We start from the raw sequence: 20367 nt of genomic DNA, 5'->3' as shown, positions 1-20367 counted from the left end.
TCTCCATCAAAACAACACCAAGCTGGCAATGGCACATGGCACTCAGCAGTCAGAGTGATGATATATGGCAACTAAAACTTCTTAGGCACTCAAGTTGATTTTCCACAGATCCCCAGACAATCTACAAGCTCTCACAGGAAGAACTGGAAGCTCCAGACTGGCACAGCACAGGCACAGCATTAAAAGTGCAACTAAGCAGCAATTGTTAAGGTAACACTTTGCATCTTGCAATCCCATTATGAAAACTTGGTTAGCTCAGACCAAAAGCCACCAAACCTAACTATGATGAGGGGTGCAAGCTGACTGCAGAGCACTCTGCTAGCACACTAACAGCAGAGACTCACATCTTTCCATTAGAGGCTATTCTGATCCAGCTGCAAACACCCACATGCAACATCTGTTGAGTCAGGGTTTCTTAGGAGCAAGGATTGAAGAGGCCATCAGACAACATTTTAAAAAATATTTCCCATGGATTTTTCTCTTTAACAGAAAATACTACAACACTGCTCCTTATTACAAAAAGAAAAAAGTAAAAATCAACACCAGAACTATTCAATTTGGCTCCTTGAAGTGAAAGCAATTTTTAATGAGTTGTGAAAAACTGTCCAAAGCCTAAATTTTAAGGAAGCTTTGTTAATATAAAACACCAACATGCTTCATATTGCACTGAAGAGGTTATCAAAATTCAGCTGTAGGCAAAGTAAGCATGTGTTGGATCAGTTCAGACTTTCTGAAATGCTATTTACAAGCAGTGAATTTCAGGTAAGCCACACACACTAAAAATGAAGTGAGACTAATGGAACAGGATTCACTACAATGAACTCCATAATACAAAACCACATTTTAAATCAGTGCAAGTAATTCTTGTTTTATGTAAACCATTCTACTGCAAAATTAGCTTGTACAGCACACAGGGCACTGCTAAAGCAGTGTAAACACCTGGCTTGTGAAAAATACACCCTGGCGAGCAGGAGGCAACTCAGCAAAGGACAATTATCAATGTGCAGAGAGTAAAGCTCCATAAGATCTTAGCCCTCACTTCCCTAAAACACTTCCCAAAACAGCTCAGAAGGACTCCTATACCAAATCAGAATACAAGCTGCTTCACTGCATAGCCACTGCAACTTTTAATAAGACATTGTACAGCAGTAAAATAAAACTCTTGTGCTGCTGCTACAGTCTTAATGAAACCTAATCTATAATCTCAAAACCATTCAGCAGTTTCAAGCTCTGCATAACATTTGCAGGAACACAAATGTGCTTCTGTGCTCCCAAGCTAAACAGGATTATTTCACTGCCTAAGTGCACTGGCATCTTGGTTCCCAAGTCAACTCCTGTCTTGGCAGTTAGGGGCCAATTTCTAAATTGAACTCCAAGAGGGACAAGTCTGACAATACCAGAGTCATTGTAAAATTCCAATGCTAACAGGGTTGCATTTTACATGAAAGTTTATGTAACTTAAGTTTAAAAGCAGATCTGTCTGTTAATACATTAAGGGAGATCTAGGACAATACACAGCTGCAACACTTACAAAATTTTAATCCACTATCTCATGTCTGCCACAAGTCATCTGAGGCCCCTCCTCTCTTTGTACATTACTTCTAAAGTTTATCTGATCCAAATGAGCTTTCCTGTCCATATTAATGGCCTAGAAGATGACACTGCTTCCATGCTGTGCCTTGTGTCTAAGTGAATGGCTCAGCCTGCTGCAGCCTCAGACAGAGCAGGACAGAAGCTCTTCCCACTAACACCTTACCTCAGATGGGGCAGGCACCTGAAACTCCCCCACTTCTACAAGCAGCAGATGACCTCAAGTCAGGGCTCTGTGCAAGGACAGCCTTAAGCCACTGCACTGAACATAAAATAGCAGAAAGCAGAACTTTTACAATGCTGAGGTATGTGTATTACAATACTGTCTTAAATATCCTTCTGAATTTTAAATCAGATGATCAACCTGGATTTGCATAATGAACCAAATTTAAACTCACCTATCTAGGGTAAAATTAATCAAATTATTATTAGCTGGCCAAATAGCACCTAATCAATTTAATTTAGAAGTGTTCTTAAAATTTTTGTGAACTTGAGAAATCTCTATTTCCCATCTCTTCAGTATTCTGTAAAGGACTTGCATTTCATCTGCATTTTCCAACCCTCATAAAGCCTCTCCCTGATGTAAGTCACCTGTGGCTACAACTTCAGCATACTAAAGCTCATTCATCATCACCTACACTTAATAAATCCACAGTGATGAAATAAACTGCTGACAAAAGGTTGATTAGATAAGTATTGCATGTAAGAAAAAAACTGTACATAAGAAATCCAGCAAAGTGAAAGAAAAACCTGTATTGTCTCCACAAAGACAAAAGGACTATGACATTTGGATCCCACCTTTTCTTCACTACCAAGTGAAAAAATCCTGGTATGAAACCAGCTGCTGACTGTCAATTATTTTAAGGCCATAAAGCTTCATGTGTTTACAGAGAGGAAAGGTCAACAGAACATATTAATTAGTCCATTCATGAGTTAAGTGAATAGCTTAGATACAGCATGTCCCTTCAGTGTCCAGCTTGTCACATACACCCCTGATCTACTGACTACAAGGGCACAGCTCAAGTACCTTTTACTATTGAACAAATTAGGCTCACTCAGAAATGGGCAGATGTCAAGTTGAACAAGGCACCCTCATTCAGCCAGTCCAGAAAAAACATCAGCACTGGGAATGTTGCGCATATCTGCATTTTGGTTGAACTTCATATTCAGTATTATCCACTACACTTAAGAATTAATATTTTGGAAGTTGATTAATTTAGGAGTTAATGCTACATGAAAATGAAAAAGCTTTTACTGGACATTTGTTCTTCATTATCAAAGCTACTTTTTAACTTAATGGACTAAGTTGTAGTGTATATTTCAAGCCCTTTAAAACCTTTTAGCATTCAAAGGTGAAATGTTTTTCCATTTTTCACCAGAAATTCTATACATCAAGCACACAGTAATAATCACAAAAAGAACAATGGCAACAGGCAAAAAGCAATTTCCTTTACACAGCCCACAAACTTGATAAATACTTCTCAAGGTATTACAGCATAAAGCTTAAAGCCAAGGTTATGATCATGCAGAACTGGAAAAGGAAGCAGTTCCTTCAGTTCCATCCTGCACCAAAAGCTAAATTCAATTCTCAACTTATCCCATTATATTTTATACATATTAACCCTTGAAATAATGCCATAAGACCTAAATGGACCTGCCCACAAAGACATTACCTGTTATTGCAGCTACTAATGCTGACACAGAGGAGCATTAATGTAGGCAAATCCCAAAACACTCTTCATGGTGGGTGTCATTGGCTCTGAGCCTCATCCACCCAAGTATCAGAGCACAACCTCACCCAGCCCAGTGCTGAAGACCATGAAAAGCTGACTGTTGTGCAATGGAAAGGTCCTTAACAGCAACCATCTGTACAAATTAAATGCTAGCCCCACAAAATAACTGCTGCCTATTTTATAGAAAGTCTTTTCTGAAAATGACCTTACTAAAATATAGTCAATATTTATAAATAAGCTCCAGAAAAATGTAAGTATTCTCAATAACTGCACCATCACCATAAGAACACTTCAAGATATATAGACTGATAATTGGAACATTTATACCTAAACTTCTTGCTAAATAATTTTTTAAAAATCAATCAAGTTTCAATTTTATTAAGCAGACTATATTAAAGAGATTTTTTTATATTAAAGAGATTTTAAAATAATGAAATCATGAAGAATATTGCATATTATCATTGCTACTCAGCCAACTGCAGCTAAGATTTCACAGACTTTGTCTCAACAGAGACAAACAGAGATCTCAACAGAGTAAATCAAATCAACACTATCTCCTGGGCAAGTCACCTAGATCAGGACAAGGATTTCTCCTGCTGCTTCATACAGAATCCAGCATCTGGCCAGGAGATTGTTATACAGAAATCCTCACACAGCCCTCCTGAACCAGCAAGCAGAGCCTGGAAGAAGCCAAGAGAAAGATAACCACAAGCCAACATTATCTTTAAGCTGATTTTCTCTTGAGTGAAAGCAAGATAGGCTCTCAAATCAGGCACTATTTGCAGATGCCAAACTAGAATGAGGACATTAAACAATAGTGACTTCTTTTAGATTAGGTACTAAACGAATCACAAACCATATCTATGAAAATAACCAAAAGGCTCCAGGAAGAGGGAAGTCTAAAAACCATTTAATCTTTCTCTTAGATCTAGGTAACAAGAATGGCAAATCACGTGTAGAAACACAAACTGGTTCCTGCCTAGGAGTTGAAACAATAACTAGTTCATTGTAATAAAAGGATTTTGCTTCAAATCAAGAAAAGAATAAAGAGAAAATTTCACTATGTAGCTTTAATGCTATAAACATCAGAAAACTTAGAAATAAAGGTGCCTGAGGTAAGAGCAGTTCTTCTAATTTGAGTTCTTCCTTGCCAAGAAAAGCACTGGAGTTGTCCACAAAGGCACTGTTCTCCAAGATAATTATCATTAGAACAAAGCAGCAGCTCCAGAGTATCAAAGTTTATGGTTTAAAAGAAAGCACTCAAGACCACATTACTCATATTATACTTACAACAAAAAAATGAGCACAATGACTATAATGGAAAATCCTAAAATAACATGCTGCTTTAATTCACAACTGTTACTGGAAATCTGGCAAAAAAAAGGAAACACTGGGACTAATTACTCCAAAGGAATGAGCTGGCTGAGGAGCCTACAGCACTAAAAGCACAGCATTTTTATGGAATCCATCTGAAAAATATGGCATTGCATCACCTAATTGTGCTCTCTAAAAATGACCTTGTCTCCACAAAAGCAAATCTTTTAAGTACTTATTTAGGTACAGCTATATTCCACCATGGAAGTTTTTCCTTTCCTGTAATATTTTAGGAGTGTGGTCTAGATGCTTCATCCCAGAATATATATATATGGGGTTTTTTTTTTTTTGTTTTTTTTTTTTTTTTTTTATTCCAGCAGACAAGAACTGAAAACTTTCAGGAAAGCTTCTATTGACTGCTACTATTCCCATCATCTTTACAGCAGATAAAGCAGAACTGCAGCCCAAAACTGGACAAGGACAATAAAGTGTTAAGAACTTGACATGCAGAATAAGCTTCTGTAAGTAACAAGTTAACCCTGCTACAGTTTCCCATACCCACCATGTCAGGGGTTTTACTGCTGTGTAGAACACTTTCAGCAGTCAACATTAAAAACCTTTATAGGCTGATCACTACAGACAAGTAAAACACTGTGGTTAATCACCTATGAAACCATACACTGCTCTGTCCTCCAGCTCTTTCCTTCAACAACGAGCTTTGTCCATGGTTCCCATGAAGGGCTCTACACTCCCAGCTTTCCAGACACAAATGAAAATGTTAGACAAATGGCACAGTTATTTTAAGTTAGAGAATTTTTTTAAAAATATTAATTCCCACATTAGCATTTTGGGCTTTTTAGAAAACACACGATAGTTACTCACAAAGAGTCTCTCCACATCATCTCTGATAAGCGGAAATATCTCCTCTGTTCTTCATGCACCTGTAGTCAAACAGAAAAGAACTGAAGCAGAGTCACAGACAGACACCCCCAAACAGCACCTGGCTCTCCAATCCCATGGATTTTCACAAAACAAACCAAGATTTGTTATTCCAAACATTCAAGCACAATCTGTTTTCCCATTTCACTTACTTTCTCTGGTAAAATTACAGAGATGAAGGAGCACAAAAGCAAGAAAAGTGCTTCTTGTTTGCATGCATTAGGCTGCTCTTTGCTGTGGAAACAAGGATGAATTATGAAAACTAATCAAGTGAACAGAGAGCACATGCCCTAGATTTTTCAAATAATCTCTTGGTTTAACCCAGTTGTTCCTGAGCCTGCCTATCCCATGAACAATTTACTAAAATGGAAGTTGTGACTCATTAAAGCCACTTTTTATGAGAGAGAAACATCTCAAATTACATATAAGCAAGACGTAATCACATTAATTTGTATAGAAGAGGCCAAAATCTTAATGACTTCCATTTCTAAGATCTAATACTTTTGATAAACAAATTCCTTTTTTTTTTTGTCTCAAGAGTATGGTATCTTACAGCTTTTAACCAAAATGAAAGACTACAGACTAGATCCTGGCTTGTGAAATCACACCTCCACTTGAAAGGACAGTGAAAAAGTTGTAAACTTTCTATTTGCTGACACTTATTTATTAGCAAACATTGCAAAATATAATCTATGCCATACCCCCGAAACAAACCACACTTCAGATTTTTGGTCTTTCATATATTTTACATTTAAACATAACTGAATGATAAAACCCTAGCTGTATGCATTGGGTATTTCTTTAAAGCAATTTGCTATTAACTCACAGCCCAAAGAATAAATTTATTTTTCTTGTCAATACTTTTAAGATACAAAATCAAAGTTTTAGGTGAGGTCACAGCACAAGTTTATATATAATAGAAAATAAAAGCTTCTGCAAGCTCTCCTTTTCAACTGCTCTGTACCATGACAAATAAAATTTTGACTTCAGAGTAGACACAAGCTCTCCTAATTTAAGAGCCTGTCTAAAATCTTATTTTGCTAAAGCAGACATAGACATTTAGTGGAAGGAAAAAGCACACAGTATTTGTAAGCATGAATTATAAATTCAGTTGTGCTTTGCAATACTTTAAACATGCCACAACTGAGACAGCATCAAACAGAATTGTTTAACAGCACCTAACTTGCCCCACTCCCTCCCACTGATACTACAGCAGCTGCAGAATAAAGTGGTTCTTAATTCTCAGTGTTGTTACACCTCAAGACATCCTCTTGTTTCAAATAAACTTTAGGTTTTTCTCTGTTAAAGAAGTCTGCTGAGTAAATGGGATGGGTTTCATTCATCCCCCACCACAAAACTAGCATTCAGAAAGTGCCACATCACCTGAACTATTCTTCTACCATCACTACTCCGTTATTTGTGAAGTTCTATGTGATGTGCAGTGTGGTAACTGCAATTAGGATGGGTGCTTAAGTCTCAGTCCTTGTTTTGCCATGCTGTGGACATTACACAGGCTTCTCTAATGAGAAGCTTCTCTAATTATACAACAGTATGAAGGGATCAAAATAATTCCATGTTAAATTAGAATTTTTCATACTCAGAAAAATTTTAGTTAACTTTCATCTTTGATAATAGAGCTGCTATCATCCTCAGTGTTGATTCTATAAATATCTATAAATTCTGATTAATATCAGAAATTCATACCTCTGGTTATACCTCTGCCACAGAAAGGACAAATCTGATCACCAGCACAAACTTGCATCCTACTGCCAGGAGCTGAATTTCTCACTGTGCAAAATCCTGAGGTCCCTGGTTTGCAGGGTTTGCTCCCAAAGCTGTTATACTTTGCCATCATTCTTTCAGAAACACAAAAAGAAGTACTATACTATGAATAAGAATGTATTTCCTATATAAACCATTATATTTGTTCTAGCCATCTTCAGCCTGAATACAAGAAGACAATTTAAAAGAGGTGTGTTTGAGATCCATGTAAAATTGTTGAGCACTCCTGAGAAGTTAAACTACTTCTAATTTCAAGTCTATAAAGTAAACACTACATGCATTGTCATATACAACTCACATGGTGGACACCCTGTGAAACTTATTCTTATGACTGTAACTCATCTGCCAGGAAGCTGTAGATTTTTCAGGGTTGATAGTGCACATTGTTTGTGTAGGTTACATATATCAGTTACAACCAGCTCTTCAGAAACAACAGCAAATTAGTGACACAACATGCCAAGGAGTAACAAAGTGTGCAGGGCACAGCCTAGGGAGCCATTAAATGAACAAGCCTCAGGGACAAACATGAGCATCCAGGGAACAGGAGTAACACTCATCAGGTCAGAAGCCAGACCCCAGCAAACATTATTCCTACAGCAGGCAAGTTGGTTTTAATGATTCTCAGAAATCCCAAAGCAGATGCTGTGATTGAGCCTGACCTACAGTGGTAACACAGTCCTTCCTCCAGCACAGCAGACAACCTGAATCAAAAACTAACAAAAAACAACTGCTGAAAAACAGAGTGCCCATGAAATCCAAGTGAGCAAGAGGCTGAATTCTCACTTAGGAACACTACTGAAGGCCACAGTCCCATGCTACTTAGTTTCACCCAACTACCACTTCCCTATCTTGTGCTGAATCAAACCACTCAGCTGCACAAGCCAACAGCAAAGGGGATGAGCAGTGCTAGCACAGCCAGTGCTGCCTCCCACCAGTGGGACAGGGAGACCACACAAACCCCCAGCACCCACTGTGCAAAGAGAGGAGGAGGCAGCCCTGCCCCTTCAGCAGCAACTGATTAAATCTGACATTGAACTACGCTCTTAAATGAATGGCTTTAATCTCTAAAAAAGTAATAATAAGAGAATCTCTCTCTAAATACAGAGAATACATGCCTAAAGAAGTATTATCATCTTAGAAATGGGATGCAGACCAGCCTGGTGTACGTAGTTCTCAGCATGAACTTTGTACACATTTCTGGACAATAGCACTGTCTCCCAGTTTTTATAACAGGCATCAGAGTTGCATAGCTCAAGAGCAGCATTAACCTATATCAACTATCCCTGATATTCATTACAAGTAGAATAATTTACTAACTTCCACCCACAAACCAGAAGTATATAAGTACTTAAACATTTTCCATAAAAATGAACACAAAAGAAATCCCATATTACAGAAAATACAGCTGAAGCTGCCAATTAGCTTCAGTCAGGCAAAGTCCTGCATTTTGAAAAACTCAGTGTCATAAAGGAAGCCAACAGTTGAAATACAGCTCTAGGTAGCAGAATAGATCTTATCCTAATGGAAATTTTGCAATTGTGAAGAAGTCTTACCCACCAAAAGCAGTGTTACCATGCTTGTCAATTGCAGTTACAGAAAGACCTTCATTAATGTACTTTAAAAATATATTTGATAAAAATGCTTTTCAACCTATTTTAGGAACACAAAATAAAACAAGCTTAAGCATGCTCACACAAGCTTAGAAGTCTTCAGTAATACTTCAAGTGTTAAAAAACCCCAGGCTTACTGGTATAGTATTTCACTCACACAGAAAGAGAAAACAGTTCCCTGAAGCAGATCAAGGCATTAATACACCACGTATAAATCACACCTAAGTAAAACACCTGCAGTTTAAAATGGCACCATAGGCAAGAAGAAAATGCTGTGCTAAGCCAACAGACCTAGGCTGGTTGCCTTCATATTATACTCTCAACACAGGGAGCTTCAGCAATTACAGCATAGCATAACCCAGTCCCAAGGAATGAATGGATTTCTCTCCCATTCCCTTGAGATTATCTCCCCACACAGCAATCCCAGCCTGGGACCAAAGAGAGGGGACAAGGAATAGGCTGAAGATGACACATCACAGTGACAGTCAGTCTAAGATGCCAGCAAAGGGAGGGGACAGGGATGCAGCAAGAGCCAGTGCCCCAAAACACAAGAAAGCAAGTGTGAGACAAGCCAGCTCCCTGCCAGAGCCACAATGACCTGAAATTAGTGACTCACCTGGGTTCACATCAGCTCTGTTCCTGGACAGCAGCACTGCTCTGTCTCTTCTGCCCTTGGCTCAGACATCTGTACCCTCCTGTCACCCCCAGGTGCAGCTCCAAGCATTGTTCAGAGCTATGCACAGCTCCTGGATGGTCTGTCAGTGGCAGCTGCCCAAAATGCTGCTCTCCTCCTACTGCTGCTCCTACAGCCACAAGGCAGAGCAGGCCCCTACCAGTGACAATGCCCACAACTCCTGCTGTTTGCCCATGTCTAGAAAACAGAGCAACTGCCTGCCACCCCTCTCCTAAAGGCAATGTGACCTTCTGCCTCTGTGCTTATGACTGGAGGAAGATTTTTAATCATTGTCTCCCTGACAGTACAAAGCCAGGAGTCTTACCCTCTGTGGATTGCTTCTATTTGCCAGGATCTCTGTTTTAGACAGGCTGTGTCACAGATTCAGAGCTACCAACTACTACTCTGGAAGCATTAATGACAAGACCAGTTCACATCAGAGTGGAAACAAATCATAAAAAAAAGGAAGTAAAAGCCTGTGAAGCTTCCTAGTAAAACAATGCACATACACTTCAGCAGACTGAAATCTTCCAGTCTTCACAAGTGACTCCTGGATAGCCAGCATACATTATCTGGCAATAAAAGCAAAAAAAAAGCTCAGAACATTTTCCAATTTTCTTCTGTAAAACCTTTTGGCACCCTCTTCTATATCACATACCACAGTATCAGAACTACCTGCATCAGTGAGAAATTGAATCCTTGGTATTTCCTTACTGCTACCATTCAAGTATCCTTATGACAAGCCACCTTGGAATAATTTTCCACTGAACTCCAAACCTTCCCACCTGCTGTTACGTCCAACAACAACGTCCTTTACCTACATCCTTGGGAGAAGAAAAATCTACATATGCAACAAAAGGCCTGAGAAAAACGCTCCTAGATCAAGTCAGTCAGTATGATTTCCAACACCAGTCACTGTCAGCAAGTCTACTAATTTTGCAGTGCTGTTATGGGTGAAGGTGGAAGCTAAGGGAACAGATCTACATCAGGCTGCAGATCAACTTAGAGGCATTAGTTTTCCTTTATTTTCTTTCTAAAGCTATTTTGAGCAGAATTTGAAATGGCACAAACACTGAACTGACAATTCAGGACACACAGGTCAGAAATGTATCCAGAGCACAACACAGCTCCCATCACTCACTGCCTTATCATAAGGCTCACAAATTGCACGAGAGCTGAGTAAAATGTGCCTCACATGTTGTTTAGCCTTACGTAGTGGCATATGGATGTTTTCTAACACAACAGCTTTAAAAGCAAAATGATATTTGGATTTCTGATTAAGAATCGCCCAAACACAAGGACCTGGAACACCAGTACAACAACAGTCCAACTATTTTGGCTCCAACAATTACCTAGAAAGAAAAGCCAGAAGAGAAGCCACACAACCTTTAGATAACTGATTGTCAGAGAACAAAAATAACCCAGAATCATTTTAGATGTCCCAACCTCTCAAACAGTGAATTTGCTAAATAAGACAGTTCAAAATCAAGGAATGTTTTACCTCTGAGCAGCACAGCTTAAATTGTTAGCTCAGTCAAGCCACGATCAGAAAAAGTAAACTGAAGCTTTAGCTGCATTCTGGAAAGATTTCAAAGCTATTTAATATTCTACAAATATATATATATATCTCTTCCAGGTAAGCTGAACAAACTTCTCAGAAAGCCAAAAGTAACCAGACTTAGCAGAATCTGCTTGAGTTACATACCCTACTTTGTACAAAGCACTAAGCTGCCTTTGTCTTTATCAGCTCTCCCAATAAAGAACATAAGGATCTGTGATTTGCTCTACGAGAATTTACCAACTATAGTTTGTTCATCAAAAGAAAGTCCTGATATTTTTGAGATATTAGCAGTGCCTAACATCTCAAGTATATAAACCAGATTTTGAAAGCCCTGGGGGAAAAATTGCTCCCACAGAAGAATTAAACATGACATGATCAGAGTCCTACAAAAGAAAATAAATTATTTTTTTCATTTGAACATTTGCATAATGCATAAGTATTTACACTGCTGTGAAGAGTTTAGATCACAGGAGTTTTCAAGAGATGTACATTTCCAATGGACTATACCCAAATTATTGTATGTAACAATACAAAAGCCTTCTAATTTCTGTCCCAGTGAAGGCTGACAAATTGTGTAATTTTTCTGCAGACACTGTTGACACTTTACAAATGTGTTACGCACCCACACAGTCTCTCAAGTCATCTCTTTTGTACTGGGAAAATTAATCAGAATAATTTTCAATGTGCTAATTTAAGGATGTCTACTGCAACATCTGGAAAAGGCTATGTAAAGAATACAGAGCATATACATACATTAATATTTATCCTTCAAACTAGGAAGTCTCAGGCTACCAACAACACAAAAATATCTGGATATTTTGATCAACACTCAAGAATACCTTTAAAGCTATCTTGCTTTCTTGGCTACATGAACTGTTTAATCAACCTCTGTTACACACTAAGTTTCATATAAGAAAAGCACCACACAAAAGTCAGATAGGAAAGTACAGACTGCAGACCAAATCAGCCAGGCTACCTGTTTAACAGCAGACAATTCAGGAGCAGTGAAATGACACTGCCTTGTGGCAGCTTCCCTCTGCCAGGGTTTTAGGGATTTCCTCCCACAAACTGCATCTGGAATGCAATCCTGAGCACTTCAAAATTCACTTTTTTTCTTCCACTAATTCATCTAATCACATTTCAATCTAATTTGCACTCAAGATATCCCATGACAATGGAGTCTTGATATAATTATACACTGAGTAGCAATGGAATCTCACAATATAATTACACATTACAGGAAAGCACCTTTCAACTACTACCTCAATTTCCTCATGCACCACCCACGGCAGCTTCTCACCTCCAGTGCCACACTGACTGCAGAGACTTCCCCACTACAGTTTCCCAAAGAATTCTCCCCTGCTGATCCACACCTCTGACCTACTGTGCTGCCTCTTTACTATCTAGAAAGCTGGGAGCACCTCCACCAAGCTACATAATGAGTTGTCTGGTTGTGTTAATTGAACAGGAAAGATTTCACTGGGGTTTAGTCACTAAAAGAAAATTATTTGCATACACAAAGCATCTCAACTTTCTTACTGTTCATGGCAGGATCCCAGGGTTATGTTTCGCCATTCCCAAGTAGTCCAGGTAAATTTTGACATCTAGAACAAGGTTTGGGAAGAGAAAAAAAAGTCACACATGTTTGCATGCTATTATCCACTATAGATGTTATATTAAAGAACTGCAGGATAGAGCATCTCCAACAGAGTTAACTATTGGCTTCTGCAGCCCTTTGAGCTCTGTCTGTAGTGTGAGTGGAAAATTGGATAGCCCCACTTCTTGCCTGAAGGGAAAGTTCACATAACTCACTAAAAATCTGTGGCATCCTGCTCTTTCCCATATGTATGGAATATTTCATACAGAATCCCACAAGATCACAGCTCCACATAAAAATCAATTTCAACAGTAGCACAGGAAAAAAAGAAGTCTGATCTAATTTTTGCTTTGAAGCTACTCAGGCAGTCACTCTCTCAGAATCACAGCCACTATTTCACGTCAATCACTAAATGCACACAAGCCACAGGAGGTACAGAAGTCCTAACAGAAGTAACACCTTGCACTGTGATCCCAAGCCAAGCCCCCTTCTCACAAATTCCCCCCAGCAGCTGTTACCACAGAAGGAAGCAGGAAGCTCTGGCTGGGCTTGCACAGAAAGCACCAGTCACAGCAGAGCTGAAATAGCACAAAGTTACAGTGAAAAGTCACCTTACAGCCCTGAACAATGGGATAGAGGGATTTAGGAGGGGACCCTGCATTCCTTTTTAATTCTGAAAATATAGCACAACCAATTTAAAAGGAAAACAGCAAGCAGTTACTCCAAAACACAAGGAGCAATCAGCAGTGCTGTTATTTGCAGAGGCATTAATTTTTTTTTTAATTCATTCTAGTGTAAAGCAGAGTGAAGAAATGCTGGCAATAATCTGCTGGCTTTCGTTTCCTCTGCATTTCCTCTCAGAAAAGAAAAAATGAAAACATTGCACTTGGCAACCCATATTCTCACACTGTTAGCACCAGTAAGTGAGGGTCACTTCTATAATTCAATGAGTGAACAGTATTTTTTTAAAATTACAAGCCCTTGCCAATCAAATTATTCATCCAGTTAAAACAAAGCAATACCCACAAGAAAACCTCATAGGAAAGTACAGAAGAATGGATCAGAAGCACTACAGGACACTTAAACTTCTTAACCAAAACAAAGGGTTTACCTGAAGATGAGAGGCTATGTCAGGCTTATTTCATGAAGCTATTGATACTCCTTCTTAAAATGTGTCAAATTATTTTGCTTATATATATGCACAGCTATGGATAGCAGCAATCAGAATGATTTGAGTTCCAGAACTAGAATACCATTGTGTCAGGAAAGACACACACAATTCACCGAGAAGCCTCTTACACAGTTTGTTTTGGTGAAGAAGGCCAGAAAGACATGAAGTAAGAAACTAGTTTCTAGTGGTTTCTTATTCCCTTTAAAACCAGGAGTAAGATTCAGCTCCCCCCCATGCCCTATGAGCACATTCTGCCCAACCTGCAGGGTGGCAGAGCCGTGTCAGGCTGCTCCAGTGACACACACGAGTGTTACACTGCAGGGATTTATGAGATGCTCTTAGTAATGAAAATCTCAAACAATGTCAGACTTGTTAGACATCTGGGATGATGCTAAAACAAAGTCAATACAAATACAGCATTTTCTCCTCTGGCCTATTCATTTTTTCCTCCTCCAATTACTTTTTCTGCCATTATTTATTCCTGACTCCTTGTTTAGGACCATAATGTGTTGTCATGTAACCTCTGACCTTGCACATTCACGTTTTCCAGCCCAACTCCCTCCTACCATTAATTTTACTAATGAATAAACAATTTGAACTACTAGTGGGAGCTGGTTGCAACCATAATGTGGATTCTTCTCTACTCATGTGGGGAAGACAAGGAAGTGCTGCACAGCAGCCCCACACCATGTGTCCTGGCACCTGGTAGCACCACCAGAAGGGTGCCAGCACTGCCATCCCCTGCTTCCACATGAAATATATCTAAATTTAATCACATCTTTCATTCCACACCAGGAGATCATTACAGCCTAACCAGAAAATTGTTGTCATCCCCATGAGGATGATGAAGTGGGATTTTCTTATTTCAGCTGTAATCGCAGGGTTATTTGCAGGGAGAAGCCACATTTCTGCCTCCAAGCAACTCTTGAGCTTGTGAACCTCTGCCCTAGGTCTGGATCTCCTCCTCTAGGAACAGCTGTGCCATGGAAGAGCTCAATACCCTTGGCTGCTTGTCCCTGCTCTCTGCCATAAGGCTCCAGCTGAGCTGCTCTTAAGTACTTTCTAACCTATTTACTCAGGATCAGCCAATACAAAGAGTGATTATTTAGGCTGTTTAAACCACTCCAGCTTATTTTGGTTGACATTATGCAGAAGAGCTCACATAAATGTCTAAGCTGCCAGAGGTAAGGTTTACAACCCCCTTACTGATATATTTTCTCCTCCTACAAACAAGGAATGGTAGCCAACAACAAGAAAGCCAGCAGCAGGCAAATCCCTGCTGTCATCCCAAAAGAAGTCAGGGCATTTGGCACACTCATCATCACCAAAGAAATCAATTTTGAAAGGAGGGCAAGTCCAGTGCACATCTGCTCAGACCTTTCTCTCAGAAAAGACATAACTTGAAGCTCCATGAGCCACAACAGCCATGTGAGCACCTACAAAACACTTCAGACAAATCTCTGCCCTTGAAGGAAGACAAGAGATGCTGGTTAAGTCCAAACATGGCCCTAAGGCTACAAGAAAGAGAAAAATGTTACCACAGGCTGGACTACTTGCTTACAAAGGTGTTACCAACAATGATGACTGTTCCTTTATACAGCTGTATGCCATCCCACCCACTGCCACCAAACACCAGAAAAATAAGCTATGGAAGAAATACTACAGCAACATAGCGATATTTGGAAACAGAAACTGCCTTTTTGTTCTGCACATGGGAGGCAGTATCATAACAAGGTCTTGGTGCACCACTGTGGCTCTTAATGATCACCAGCTAGAAAACTATGAAAAAAAAAAGAAGATAAGGAATTGCAGTAGGAACACAAAATCTCAGAGTCCCTACCTTCTTGCTAAAGGGAAGTGCTGGGGGAGGGGGGGGGTGGCGTACCATGGTTCATTTACAGCTTTACAGCAAACTCCTCCACATATAAAAATCTACATTAAGACAAGGTACTAAATCATTCATGAAAAAGGTTAGCAAAGATACAGGCCACGCTGTCCTGTAGCAAGTGATACCACCATCATCACTGAGGTAAGTGATGGGTTAATAACACTTCTACCAACCCCAAGACAGGTGATAACATGATCATCTCATTATTCTTATTCTTTAAATAACAGAATTCTGTTTGGACATTAAGGAGAAAATTCTCAGACTCGGGTAAAATCTGGTACCAAGCCTCACTTGGATCACAAAACTCCCCACAATAGCCCTTTTGTCATTACAGATGTCAGTGCTTGGTACTGCCCAAGCCTAATAAGGAACAGAAATACTGAATGCTGGCACATTTACTTCCCCATGACAAATGTGAGCAACCACAAGACACTGGTCAGATTTGCAGAGCCACCAAGGGAGCAGCATAAGGCAGCTCAAGCAACTTGGTAAATTCAACATTGCTGACTTATCTAGATATATCCTTCAATTCCTTTAATTCCTAATTTCCAGCTTCAATGTGTAAGCTTGTGAAGTCTTTTGTTTGTATGTCTCTAGGACATACACCCTGGTGGAAATACTTTAATTCTACTGTATAAAAACAAGCTTTGCTTAGAACAGCAAACACAAGAGCCCAGATTAACTTTAAAATTATTGCTACATTGTACATTCAACATTTAAGACAGCAAAACTGGTAACACTGTTACTGTTAAAAGCTTTCATCATAGACAAGCAATGAAATACAGTTGTTAATAAGTGATAATAAGCCAGCAATACAACCTCACATATATTTTGTAACTTCTAGTTGCTACTACTTAAAAATTTACTAACAGTGACTGAAAGTTGCAGGGGTGGTGGTAGGCATAAACTATTAACACAAGTCTACTACTATTCTGGCACCATAGTGAATAATCAGCTTCTAAAAAAAAAAACTAATACATATACAGAACACATGCCCACGTGTGTAGGATTCTAGTGCCACTCGCAGCTTTCTTTAAATAACGGACGTGCCACTCACTTCCTCAATTCTATTCAAATACTGTGGGCAGCCATAAACTTGCCCAGAATCATGTGTTTTGTAAAACTGAGACTGGTTGAGAGTCAGGCACTGAGATGCCAGAAGTTGGCAAGGCAGAACAGCAACCCATTTCTCCCTCCTGGCTCCCTTCAAGAGCCAGGTATCCATCAGCAGGACACAGGGATCTGTGTGAATCCTCCAAAAATGAGAAAAAGTTTTCCTCCTTCCTTAACGTAGTCTAGAATTTCTGCTTTAATGTAAATATTTACCTGAAAACATGAATTTAAGCATTACATGGATCACTCAGCTTCCTCACAGATGGAATGCTAATTGGAGAGCATCAGTCTCAGGAAGAGCTCTTTAAAGGCATCTGGAAACATGGCGAGTTTGAAGTGGGAGCAATGCCTTGGTCCTGCTGAGCTCAGTGTGATGCTTCATCCCCAGCATCTGCTGGGAGAAGCCATGCTGCTTTCCCTCCTCTCACCTCCTGACACAATTCCTGCCTCTATCTGCGAGAGCAATAGCAAGGTGCAGCCACAGGGTGAGTTAGTAAACTGATAAAAACATCACAGAGTGAGTAAGTTTCCCATGAGCTAAGCAGCATGAAAGAAATCATACTGCAATCACTCAAGTATTAGCTCTGTCAATGGAGCTGCAGCAGGAGATCAGAGCACAAGGCAGGACCACCCAGAGGCACAAATGTTGAGATACCTGCAGCACCAAACTGTCCCCAAAGCCTCTGGCATCAGACTTCGCTGCCTGAGTGAATCTTCTGCTTAATTTTCAGTCCTTAACAAGTTTATAAAGAAGTTTGAAATTTGAAGGAAGTCTTTTTAATTTTTTTCTTACAGAATTATTTTAAAATGTAAAAAACATATTGCAATCATATATGACAGAACAGAGCTTTAACTTTAGAAAGCCAATGCTGTAAAAACCTGCTGGGTATTTCAGATCACCATCTTAACATGCTGCTGGATACCTCCAGTTAGCATTATCAGATAAGGTCAGTTACTCAAAGGAATTAAAGTTCTCATAATACTAAATTAAATGCATGTGGAACACATTCATCTTAAACTAGAACACACCACTCACATGGAGATGCCAGAGAACAACCAGGAAAAAGGAACTGGGTTGAAATTCACTTTTATCCTTGCTTTTTTCAGCCTATGAGATTCTCTGTAATATTTAATCATAATCACTCACACTCATTCTGATGATTTTTTTCATTACATGGCACCACCACACCTTCCTCATAAAAATTTGCACTTGACCAGTGGTTCGGGTGTGAATTAAATTCATTTACCATGCACCATGATTTTCACTTGTCGTGGTCTGTGATTTCTGAATAATAAACTGATAGAATGAGTTCATTTTCCTCACCAAGAAAAAAGGAACAAAGTTCTTCCCCCACTGCCCTGCAAAATGGAAATTAACATTCATAACAGGACTCACATGATGAGTAGCTGACTAGTGCAATATTTGTTAGAACACATACTTTTAAGTCCTCAGAGCAAGGACAGGCATCCCTGGTTTTAACCATGAGATCCGTGCAATGCATTCCCATAAGCTTTGTGCCAACTTTTCTTCTTGCAAGGTAGAACAGCTTAGACAGGACCTCTGTCCTAAAGCAGCTTACACCTCCCACTTCAGGCAAATAAAGAGACATCTGAGAGGCAGGACAAACAAGTCCATATGCCAAGAGGCAGGAGACAAAGCAAGTGTCTGACATCACGGGTAAATAGTCCTGCTGCTTTGCCTACTGACAACCAGTTCTGCTCTGGTCCCATCCACACCTGCCCAGAGAACAACAGCAGTTTTGCTCTGACAAAAACCTTCCACATGCATCACTGCCTGGACACCCTCCAGAGAAAGGGCCCTTGAAAAGAGAGAGCAAAATGTGCAAAATGACAATTCAAGCAGGCATGGGGCACCTGGTAAGATTGATGCTCTTGAATAAGGAAATGGAGAAAGGTCTGAAGTTTTATCCAAAATTTAAGCAACTACAAGTCAGGGCAAAAGCTCTAAGAACTTCTTTAAAAACAGAATTTCTGTTCACAAGCTATTTTCTTTTGTACTTTCTCCTGTACATAAGCTTGTTCATATTTTAAATATTTCACATTAAAGAAACCAAGCAGAATAGCTGGCATTGCCAAACAAATCTCACATTTCTCAACTACAGAACACACCACCAAGCAGCTGCATGAGTCACAAAGAAGGTAAAACAAAAGGAATCATATGACCATTGTCATTAGTACTAACAAAGCACTGTTTCCACAAAAAGAAATCAAATTACATATTTCCTACAGCAAGTTTAAGGTGAAAACATCAATAATACTAGCTGGGGCATTCTTCAAAAAGTAGTACAGCTGACTCACTTGAAAAAAGCTTCTCAGAACATTGAGGGCATCGAAGACATCAAATTCATAACAGGACACTGAACATGGAAAACCAAATTTTCTTAGTTAATCTTCTGAAATAAATAATTACTCCAATTATAGGAGTAAGCTTTAAATTTGTCACAGGTTGCAAGCTCCTCCTGGGTTCAAACAGATCCCTTCCTAGCTCAAAATCCAGAAGATATCTTCAGGAAATCCATTTCTGAAACACTTCTGTCACCAACACCAAGTCACACATTCCAATTCCCTGTATCTCCCACCACAATGTACTTACAGGCTGGTTCCCTTGTCAGAACCTCCTGATACAGGATCCAGACTGTCTGCACTGTATGACATAGGCACATTTTCACCCCAAAACACCTCCTACTGTGTGATGCCTCAGAGACAAAGTTTTATGAAAATAATTCATAATATTTCATAATCATGAATAATTTCATAATCATAATTCATAATAATTCAGATAAAACTGGAAAACTTCTCAATTCCCTTAATGCCCACTGAAAGCATGCTTTTGGTCCCACAGGCTACAATCTAATATTGTTTAATTACTTTGTAGCTTCTCAAAGACACTTTGCTTAGGGCTAGCCAAATTCTGAGAAGCTTCTTGCAGTGTTTCTAATTTATCCACAAAGCTCTAATCTCACAATTTTAGTAAACTGGTTGCATCACAAATAGTTAAAAAGAAAACCATAAAAATGTTTCCAGTTAGTACTCTGACAATGCAATTCAGCTGGGAGAATTAAAAAACCTGAAAGCAGAGAGCATTGAAAGGAAAGCAGAACATGTTACCCCATCTATTTAAGCTTTTACCTCCCACTCACACTGACATCCATAAACACTATACCAGATCTGTGATAAAAGCCCTGTGAACCCAGCCCCAGGCTGTCAAAATCAACTCTGATAAGCTATTAAGAGTCATTAGAAAAGTTTTGCACTATTGATACAATGAAACAGCCAAACACCGAGTGTGTTCTGAGGCTGCTATTCTTAAAACACTTCATAATTGTTCAATTTTTGCCACGGTGCAGTTTCACAGAAAGTTTGCCAGCACAGACA

The 20367-nt window shown here is 39.3% G+C and overlaps 1 protein-coding gene across 3 annotated transcripts in view; it reads right to left on the bottom strand.

Annotated features, from left to right (window-relative positions):
* The window catches only part of KLHL13 (kelch like family member 13), a 79508-nt gene that overhangs the window by 56513 nt on the left and 2628 nt on the right, over positions 1–20367 (bottom strand). Inside the window, exons 1-2 of one of the 3 annotated variants that reach the window (XM_056491436.1) lie at positions 12742–12808; positions 5520–5578 (exon numbers count right to left, since the gene is read on the bottom strand). In XM_056491436.1, coding sequence (XP_056347411.1) covers positions 5520–5539 — 20 coding nt within the window. In that variant the 5' untranslated portion in view covers positions 5540–5578; positions 12742–12808. Of the gene's footprint in view, positions 1–5519; positions 5579–12741; positions 12809–20367 lie in introns of those variants that run through there. The other 2 variants (XM_056491433.1, XM_056491434.1) reach the window with 2 other exon arrangements.

This window comes from Oenanthe melanoleuca, chromosome 4A (assembly GCF_029582105.1).
Source record: "Oenanthe melanoleuca isolate GR-GAL-2019-014 chromosome 4A, OMel1.0, whole genome shotgun sequence".
Classification (NCBI taxonomy): domain Eukaryota; kingdom Metazoa; phylum Chordata; class Aves; order Passeriformes; family Muscicapidae; genus Oenanthe; species Oenanthe melanoleuca.
Note: the sequence above shows the minus strand (reverse complement) of the source record. Positions and strands in the feature narration are given on the sequence as shown.